Source organism: Sphaeroforma arctica (genome assembly GCF_001186125.1).
Source record: "Sphaeroforma arctica JP610 unplaced genomic scaffold supercont1.194, whole genome shotgun sequence".
Lineage (NCBI taxonomy): Eukaryota > Ichthyosporea > Ichthyophonida > Sphaeroforma > Sphaeroforma arctica.
In genome coordinates, this window is record NW_014040364.1 from 76226 (window position 1) to 86156 (window position 9931).

The 9931-nt window shown below is 43.7% G+C and overlaps 2 protein-coding genes across 2 annotated transcripts; one reads left to right on the forward strand and one right to left on the reverse strand.

The window, feature by feature from the left end:
- Positions 1–300: 300 nt before the first annotated feature.
- SARC_03703 (hypothetical protein) lies at positions 301–7405 on the forward strand (the record flags this gene model as incomplete). The annotated part of the gene is made up of 10 exons (XM_014302502.1): positions 301–357; positions 473–565; positions 1005–1205; positions 1434–1743; positions 2453–2598; positions 4126–4308; positions 5419–5511; positions 6264–6422; positions 6841–6975; positions 7085–7405. The coding sequence occupies 10 exons, from the start codon at positions 301–303 to the stop codon at positions 7403–7405; spliced, it is 1698 nt and encodes a 565-aa protein (XP_014157977.1).
- A 1005-nt stretch (positions 7406–8410) lies between these two features.
- Positions 8411–9572, reverse strand: SARC_03704 (hypothetical protein). Its single transcript, XM_014302503.1, has one exon. It carries the CDS (start codon positions 9532–9534, stop codon positions 8833–8835), a length of 702 nt encoding a protein of 233 aa, XP_014157978.1. The 5' UTR covers positions 9535–9572; the 3' UTR covers positions 8411–8832.
- Between the last annotated feature and the right edge of the window lie 359 nt (positions 9573–9931).

The window sequence follows — 9931 nt, forward strand, 5'->3', positions numbered from 1 at the left end:
CATAGCATGCATGCATACATACATACATACATACATACATACATACATACATACATACATACATATATACATACATACATACAAACATACATTAATAAATACATATATACATGCATACATGCATGGATACATACATATATATGTATATGCATTTATACCTATGTACATATATCCATATATCCATACATACATATATACATTGTGGCGTTTCCTTTCCAAAATTGTATTTTCACATCTTTTTGTCGGTTTAGCCAACCCTGTATTGGACATTTGATGGTTGCCAGTTGTACAAATAATAGGATGGCTATTGCAGCCACATACCAGCAAATCGACACAAATCATATTTCTATCGCTAAGGTATCCATGCATCGGCGTTCATCACCACTGACATTACACACCAGTATACCAGGGCCCAAAATGGCCTTTTCTTATCAAGCCTCATATTAGATCATGTACTTTGTTATTGTGCTAGTTTGGATTCGAAGTGGACTGGACAATTGACACTGCTGCAGACTACGACACGACTATGGTATTGGTGTTCCTCGAGGGCCGTGACGGTACAACGGTAAGCTTTACTTGTTTGAGTGCGAGTTGTTCTATTTTTAGCTGTCGCATCTGATTTGACATTAAGCTTTGCTGTGTTTGAGTGTGAGCTGTTCTATTTTTAGCTGTATCATCTGGTTTGTGCGGTTGAGCCCCACACACACATGCGGTCACAAGTCACTCACATATCCATACCACTCCCATGTGTTACTGCTGTTTGTATACACATGTGGTCTCACATCCAATTGAGTTTGGTTTGTATGGGTATCTGGGTCATTGCGTGTACCGTTCAATAACCTAGTTGCCATTATGAACCTATAAGTGCTGCTGCGCCGCTGCTTGGTTTGTTCCTAGACCACTTCTCAATCGCACAAATCGTCGGCGCTGTTCTGTTGGGAACTGTCATCGTATTCACACACACATTTAACTTTACCTCACTTGCCTGTCACTGTCACACCCAGAACATTCTCAGCGTTGCCGGCTTGGAGACCAGCAACCCCGTACCAGTACCCGGGAGTGAAGTGTATCTGAGCAAAAACAACGGACTGTCCTTTGAGGACCAAGAGTTCTGGTTCAGTGAGGTCGATAGTTCGGGTCTTGCTAGTAAGACAGCCTGGTTGGATATTGCAAATATCCAGGTCAACCCGTACTTCAAGACCCATGTATGTGTGAGCAAGTAATCGAGGTGCGGATGAGGGTTGGTTTGAGTATAGTATAGCCTTCGTATCACACGAACATGCATGTGCTCTGCTTAGTATACATCTCATATCACACCTGCGCTTCTTCACTCCAAGTAACCGCTCCCATTTGCCATCTGTCTTATTTCCTTTCGCAAACATAAGATGTACTCACTATTCTCACACTCTCTGGCTTTCCTACCCACCTCTCAGGCCATGCTATGGTCTCAGGATCACGCAACGCTCTTCATCACCAAGACAGGCGGAGACACCTGGTCCCGTCGACCCGTTACGCTCGAGTACAGCCCACGCACTGTGGTGCCTCACCCCACAGAGCCGGAGACCTCTCTACTCATCACATCCAATGGAGGACATGTGTACATAACCCAGGACATGGGTGACACCTACTCTGGGCCATATCGCAGTAACGTGCTTTCGGCTCTGTGGGCACCGCAGCTGCGGAGCGATGGGGAACCGGCACAGGACGCAGCGACTACTATCTTCTTTGTAGAGGAGGCGCTAGGTAGGTATTAGAGGTGTAAATGTTGGAGGTAGGCATCTAAGGTGTACGGCTGAGATGACAAGTTGGCGTATTATACGTGTGAGTCACTACCTGCTATCATTATGTGCTATAAGTATCGATTATATCTGCTTTGATTGGAGGAAGCACTAGGTAGGCAGCTGAGCAAAGGATATGTTGGTGTACTATTGATAATTGAGTTTGCTACACATATCTGCTATGTGTTTCAATTCGCTATGTGCGCTGTGAGTACTATCTCTCTAAACTATGGGCAGTGTTTGGCGCAAACAATAGGTGATGTTCTCGAAGATGGCGTTGGTTATATGTAGAGACCCTAGTTTATGTGTACGGTGATTGCGTGCACACGCAATACGTATAGTGTTATATACAGACACACTATTTTACGTGTATGGTGACTAAATGCACAAGCAATACGTATATTGTTATAAATACCGACACACTTTTTTTATGTGCATAATGATTAAATGCACATGAAATACGTATATTGTTATATACAGACACACTAGTTTATTGCTATAGTGACTGCATACACAAGCAATCCGTATATCATAGACTACATTCAAATACTCGTAGATCACAGTAGCTACCACCCCCCATACACTACCTACATATCCACCCCCCAACCATCCCCTACCAAAAACTCACACCTGTGTTATTGTGTCACGTGCTGTATGTTTTGTTCTCTCATCAGAGGAAGGTCTGGCTCTAATCGTCTTCCAGTTGCGTCGTACCACCGACTTGTTTGCCACAACCGATGACCTGTTGCAGCCAGACATTCAGACCTTTAGTATGGTGCCTGAGAACAATATGATGTTTGTGTCGACGTTCAGTCTCTTGGTATGTGGGCTACACTAAACGCATGGGCGATACACGCAGGGGGTATTGTACAACATGTCTATGGGTGTGTGTATTTGTATTGTATGAGTGTGTGTGTTTGTGTTGTATGAGTGTGTGTGTTTGTGTTGTATGAGTGTGTGTGTTTGTGTTGTATGAGTGTGTGTGTTTGTGTTGTATGAGTGTGTGTGTGTGTTTGTGTTGTATGGGTGTGTGTATTTGTATTGTATGGGTGTGTGTATTTTTATTGTATGAATGTGTGTATTTGTATTGTATGAGTGTGTGTGTTTGTACTGTATGAGTGTGTGTTTTTGTGTTGTATGAGTGTGTGTTTGTGTTGTATGAGTGTGTGCATTTGTATTGTATGAGTGTGTATGTTTATATTGTATGAGTGTGTGTGTTTGTGTTGTATGAGTGTGTGTATTTGTATTGTATGAGTGTGTATGTTTGTGTTGTATGAGTGTGTGTATTTGTATTGTATGGGTGTGTGTATTTGTATTTAATGGGTGTGTGTATTTGTATTGTATGAGTGTGTGTATTTGTATTGTATGAGTGTGTGTCTTTCTATTGTATAAGTAAGTGTATTTATATAGCATGAGCGTGCATGTTTGCATTATAAGGATCATAGATATTCCATAAACCACCGCGTGTACTTGTACTGTTTGTTTAGAGATTTATAAAAACATGTCACGCGGGCTGTGTGTGGAGTGTCTGTGCTTAGTCGTACGACAGCACATCTTTGTCTTTATTCGTCGTACGCGTCATTAAAACAGAACGCTAGACCCTAGACAAGTGGCCGTGTACTGTGTGGTTGCAACCTCTTCCGGTTGTACCTCTTTCTGTGCATGTGAACGTGATGGATGACATTCATTGCTGGAATGCAACACCTCACACGTATACGGTTAGATCAAGGCACTCCCATGAAGGGAAAGGAGAAGGCCTGATCCTGTGATCCCTATCTTGAGTGTAGTGTAGACTGTCTTGCCACGGTAGTTTATAGTTACCACAGTGACCTACCCACTACATGGTAACAAGCTACGGGGATGGTTTCTATGTGTCTGTAACCCTTATCTGGCTTCTATCATAGACACTCCTGTCCTGATGAAGTATAGTCACCAAAACGACTTACTCGATAATAAGTATTAGTAATGACGTCTATATGCTCCACAAGACTCTGTGCGTATGTGGCTCACCGAGCTGTTGCGGTGTTGTCATCCGGGATCAGCTGTGGCAGGTGACTCGGATGGATCACACCACACCCCATTGATATAGCACCATACCCCATTGATAATACGCCATTGATATATGGAGCACTATCCTGACTACAAAGGAATGAATCCTGATGAGATACACATGCCAACGGCAACAGTTGGGTATAAGTATACATACACACGTCATCTGTTGTGTATGTGTGTTCACATACCTGTCTGCACCCTTTCTCCACTGTGTTCCATCCACGCATTAACCCCCCATGCCCTTTCCATCGCCTATCTGTACACCGACGTACACTACTGTGCCCATGCGCTACAGACGGGAGCTGTGGCCCTGAAGGCAAGTCTGGACAATGGAGATACGTGGGAGGACGTGGTTATTCCGATACAAGAGGATCATAGAGACTACGGCTATAGTGTCATAGGCCACTTCAACGGTAGCGTGTTCTTGGTTGCGGACAACGACAACCATGAATCCATGCCGGCAGGAGGGCAAGCATCTGTATGTGCACCTGTGTATGTGTATGTATGTGCATGTGTATGTATGTGTGCGTGTGCATGTGTACGTATGTGTGCGTGAGTGTGGGTATGTGTGTACACATGTGCATATGTATGTATGTGTGCGTGTGCATGTGTATGGATGTGCACGTGTATGTAGGTACATGTGTATGTATGTGCATGTGTATGTATGCGTGCGTGTGCATGTGTATGTATGTGTGCGTGTGTATGTATATGTATGTACATATGTGCATGTGTATGTTTGTGTGCGTGTGTGTGGGTATGTGTGTGCACATGTGCATGTGTATGTATGTGGGCGTGTGCATGTGTATGTATGTGTGTGTCTGCATGTGTATGTATGTGCACATGTGCAAGTGTATGTATGTGTGCGTGTATTGGAAAAGACATAAGTGCATGATTGTAGGTGTTTCAGAGTAATATGCCACATATGGTTGTGTGTGCATGTGGGGTTGTATTGTACCTGTGTGTGTATGTGTGTGTGCACGTGTTTTTGCATACCTATATTTGTGCGACGAAGCTTTAGCGAATGAACCTCGGAATCCATCTAAGCAAACATGTCAAGTACAAGCCTTCTAAATTGGGGCGTGTAACACAGTATACGGTTTAGGTAGGTGTGTGCTTGATCTTATCGTTGTCTGTCGATTATAGTAAGAGGACCACTTTTGTCCCGGAGTACTGTAGGACCACTTTTGTCCTGGAGTACGGTAGGACCACTTTTGCCCCGGAGTACTGTAGGACCACTTTTGTCCTGCAGTACGGTAGGACCTCTTTTGTCCTGGAGTACGGTAGGACCACTTTTGTCCTGCAGTACGGTAGGTCCATTTTGGCGGTATCGTACTGTAAGTCATCGCACACTTGTTCTATTTTATTGGGCTGCCTCGCGGTGGCCACTAGTGAGCGTATATCGTACTACATGGTATTCTCTTATCGATCGCGGTATTGTGCTTACCATAGGTGACACGACGTTGTGAAAGGTCCGTACGCCACAGATAGAACCCGGTCCTATTTTTCTCTGCCCTGGTGCAGAGTCCAATTATAAACTATGTGGTATGCACAGGTGCTCGTTGCTAACCTGGCGACCTACTATTCACAGGCGAACGTCTACGGCGCAACAGAGAACAGCCTCAACTTCACGCTTGTACTGGACAAGCTTCTCTACCTCGACAGCAACTCGTATTTCGCAGAGGTGGGTGTAGCATATTGCAATGGCTCTGTTATGCTATCACACATCGCTTTCGAGCAGACGACGTTGGGCGGTTGGGTTGTTTCGGTATGCGTACAGACTTTGGGGAACAGTGCTGCGGTGTTTAAGGTAACACGTGACACAGAGTATGAAGTAATACAGACGTTATGTCCAAGGTTGCATATAGGATATACTTTAGTATTACAGACGTTATGTCCAAGGTTGCATATAAAATATACTCTCTAGTATGACAGGCATTATGTCCAAGGTTGCATGTAAGATATACTCTAGTGTTACAGACTTTATGTCCAAGGTTGCATATAAGATATGCTCTAGTATGACAGACATTATGACCAAGGTTGCATATAGAATATACTCTAGTATTACAGACGTGATGTCTCAGGTTGCATATATAATATACTCTAGTGTTTGGGGTAGAGTGTGAAGTAGTGGCTTTACAGACGCTATGTTCAAGGTTGCATATAGAATATGCTCTAGGCTTTCACGTTAGTTTGCTCGTAAAAGTACCTGCAATGCTAGTGTCATGAATTGTCGGTCGGGAATCCGAAACTCGGCCAAAGGCATTGAGACTAGCGCTCTGATGTACAACCTACGTTTGCAATGTCAAGTGTCATCTGTCAAGTGTCAAATGTCAAGTGTCATATCCTTTGCACACGCAGCCGTTCTATGAGATCAAGTCTTTCTCGCAATGACACGTGTGCATGCATTCATGGGTGTCTGTCTGTCTGCGATAGGTACCGAACCGACCAGGCACGATTGCCGCAGACATCATCGCAGAGGGACCCAACAACACAGTTGGCTTTGAGAGTGTGCTGTCCTTTGACGGGGGAGCCACGTGGAATACTCTGGCCACGTCTGGCAAGTATCCCAACGGAACTGCCTACGACTGTGGGGTAAGTAGTTGCTGGGTCTGGTAGAGGTGTGTATATGGAAGTGGTTGATGCATGTGCGAAAGAATGGGTTATGTATATGGGCAAATATGCGATATATATATATATATATATATTTATATATATTATTGTTTACGAATATGTCATCTACGTTTTGTTCCTTGCGGATGTTGTCGTTTGTATACATCCTAATCGACAGCTGTATATCTTAATTGAAACGTATAAAGAAAAGCTGCGAACTATTACGGTGTACTGACTTTCGTACCCATGCATACACATTTAATTAACCGTCTCGTTCAGGTACAGGCGTGCTCATGTAAACATTGGATACTACCATCAACCAAATGCAACCAACACTCCAATACATACTTAAGCAAATCTATCCACACTAACACCCCACACGTATCTTTTCCGAACGTAGAACTGTACACTATACTCAGGCTACATCCAGGGCACCCCTGACAGTGTACTGGTGACCAAAGCCACATACATGGCACCGTACGAAGGACCGCCAGGGCTGTTCCTGTCCGAAGATGGGGGCAAGAGTTGGGATATGGTATGTCCTTGTTTATGACTTTGCGAATAGATTGGTGAAGCAAGGGTGTACAGTGAGGTGTCCATTCTTTACTAATCTGGGCAATGCGCGGATTTCCTCATCACTGCAGATTCTCGTAGCACCCAGCGCGTTCTACGCCATCAACTCCGATGCCTCCATCATCCTCACAGCCGAGTCCAGCCTACCTACCACCACAGTACAATACACGCTTGACAACGGAAGAACCTGGTTAGACTACGAATTCACAGAGTCCCCTGTGAGCGTTAAAATGATCAAGTTCGTGACCGAGGAGGACCGAACATTCCACGTGTACTCGACCACCGGCAGCAACGTGTACTCGACCACCGGCAGCAACGACACCACTGCAAGCGACGGTGTCAGCCCTAGGGCGGCTTCTACATGGTACGCTACAACTATAATCTTCAACTGAACTAAACTTCAACTGAACTAAACCTCAACTGAACTAAACCTCAACTGAACTAATCTTCAACTGAACTACTCTTCAACTGAACTACTCTTCAACTGAACTAAACTTCAACTGAACTAATCTTCAACTGAACTACTCTTCAACTGAACTACTCTTCAACTGAACTAAAATTCAACTGAACTAAACCGGAATAAGCAATGTATACGCAGACGGAGGGGCCGAATATTAGAGCGGTGTATCAGACCCCTGATTGGGAGGTGCACTAGGCATCTACAATATATGGCACGGAGCAATAGAATCAAATGACATGAGTTTTACTGTATGTGGTGAACAAACTTACATAAATCGAATGACAATAAAATATATACTGATGGACGCACATTCGAGTATCACCAATTATAAATCGATATCTACAACACAATGGTCATCGCGTGTCATCTTGGGTACCACTTCAGTTTAAAGTCAGCCGATTTCTACCAACTTCCATAAACATAAAATGAGCCCCAGTATATTTCACACATGTACTCGCCAGGCTGTGATGATTTCCTGCGACGGTTTGCTTCGGCTAAGACCGATCTCATTCATATGGCACAGCACGCTGCTATACCCTCCTCGAGGTGACACGACTCGTGCTTTAATATTTCTTTAATAATAGGATACAGAAACAAATCTTTAATAGGGGCTTATTTATCACGCCCCCCATTCATCCCCCGGGAAGTAGACTTGGTGGCAGACGAGTAGTCTAGATCAGACTCTCATTTTGCCTAGTACAATAATATTCTCGGTGCGCTTGCACTTCAGTCCATTTTGATTTAATAGTCTATTTATATACTTCTATATTATTTAGAATTTGGCGGATCCGGATATGATAGTCTATTGCGAAACTCTATCCGACGTGATCAATCATCCAGGCATTTGAGATCCGATTTAAATAGGTCTCCAGAGTCAGTGAACTTCATGTGTAAGCAACAATTTGATACAATCTCGATTATTCAGGTCCAGGGTCGGCAAATGATGAACCTACCATTCGCCTCGTACTTCAATAAAACATCTTGCTTCGAAGGGGCCAGCTTCAAAGTTCCGCTACGAAAATCCATTCACGTTCTAGTACATAATCCAACAAAGGGTATTCGTTTATTTTGCCTTTCCATGGAGAATCTCAGACGATTTATTGACAATCCCATAGCGATCTTTGACCTGAATATCATTATACTACGTACTGATAACCACATAATTATTGATGTGTACATATTAATTGGCGACCCCGTTGGTCGTTTTCCCCATCTTAACTTGCGGTGGATGTATTCACAATCCAAAGCTTCACGGAAAATTCAACAATTCATTCGATGAGATTTTTCCTGTGCAACGATCTACCTATATCGCCACTTTGAAATAAGTAATAACTGACATGCCACACACCACCCCCAATTTCAACCCAACGTAAGGCCAGGCAGAGTAATACCGTCCAGTACCGATTTCTCGCTCATCTCCCCGCAGAATATCCTGGGGGTACCGCAGTGAAACACAAGAGTCATACCTTCCCAAAACTCTAAGGGTGAACCCCAGTGATCTGTTACCTCTAACCCGATCACCGCATTTCCATCGTCCTGGATAGTCGCCACAGCAGCACCAAATTTACCCGAGTAATCGGCCACCTGGCACGCATACGGATTTGTGTTGTAGGCTTCTGGGTTACAGTCATAGCTGAATTGTGCATCCGTTGGCGACCGTCCCAGAGCCTCACAGGCCTCTACCTCGTTGCTGGTAGATCCACACGCGAATGTCGGGTCGTAGTGCCCCAAAACACCTGCGTCTGTGTCGCATTCCTCCTTCACACCCTCCCCGTCCACAGGCTTACCTACATGAATGTGCCAATCCAAAAGAATAGTATCTCCTGGTGCTCCATCTCCATCCAGGCATTCGGCATAGGTATCGTCGGACATCACATCTAACAGGCTGAGCGTCATCACAAATTTCACACCGTCAACTGGATCCGATGTTATATCTATAGATCCAGTTGCCAGTGCATTTTCTTTATCTTCGCTAAAATCGATTGTTAATGAATCTACTGTGACCTGTGCGTTCACGAGTGAACTGGCAACGAGGGCGAAACATAAAGGGTACATCAGCATTGTGCAAGACAGTTAGTATATGTTTCCTTGCCGGTACGTGTATCTATCTGAGCGTTGTATTGTACTACAATTGCAATATCAAGTGATTTCTCGTACAATTCTACATGCGCAATTGTTCACAGAAGTTTGAAGTTTCTTTAAAGGGAGCAATGATTGATGATTCGTTACCGTTCACAAGCCCACGTCCAATCAGAAGCGGAAGTAAAAGTATAGAATTAATTACTCCGTAGTTTCATTTTTGGCGCTAAAAAGAAAGATCTCTTTTTTTTTATACAAAAACGTTTACGCCTAATACAATGATAAAGAAGTAAATAAATGATATGTTTATGACAAAACGTATTTGTTCTAAAAAAAGACAATTTAATTAAAAAAGTTTTTATGTTTTTGTATTTTAAAA

Bases quoted from the DNA above. Each gene is read 5' to 3' on its own strand.
- SARC_03704 (XM_014302503.1), bottom strand. From the start codon at position 9,534: ATGCTGATGTACCCTTTATGTTTCGCCCTCGTTGCCAGTTCACTCGTG.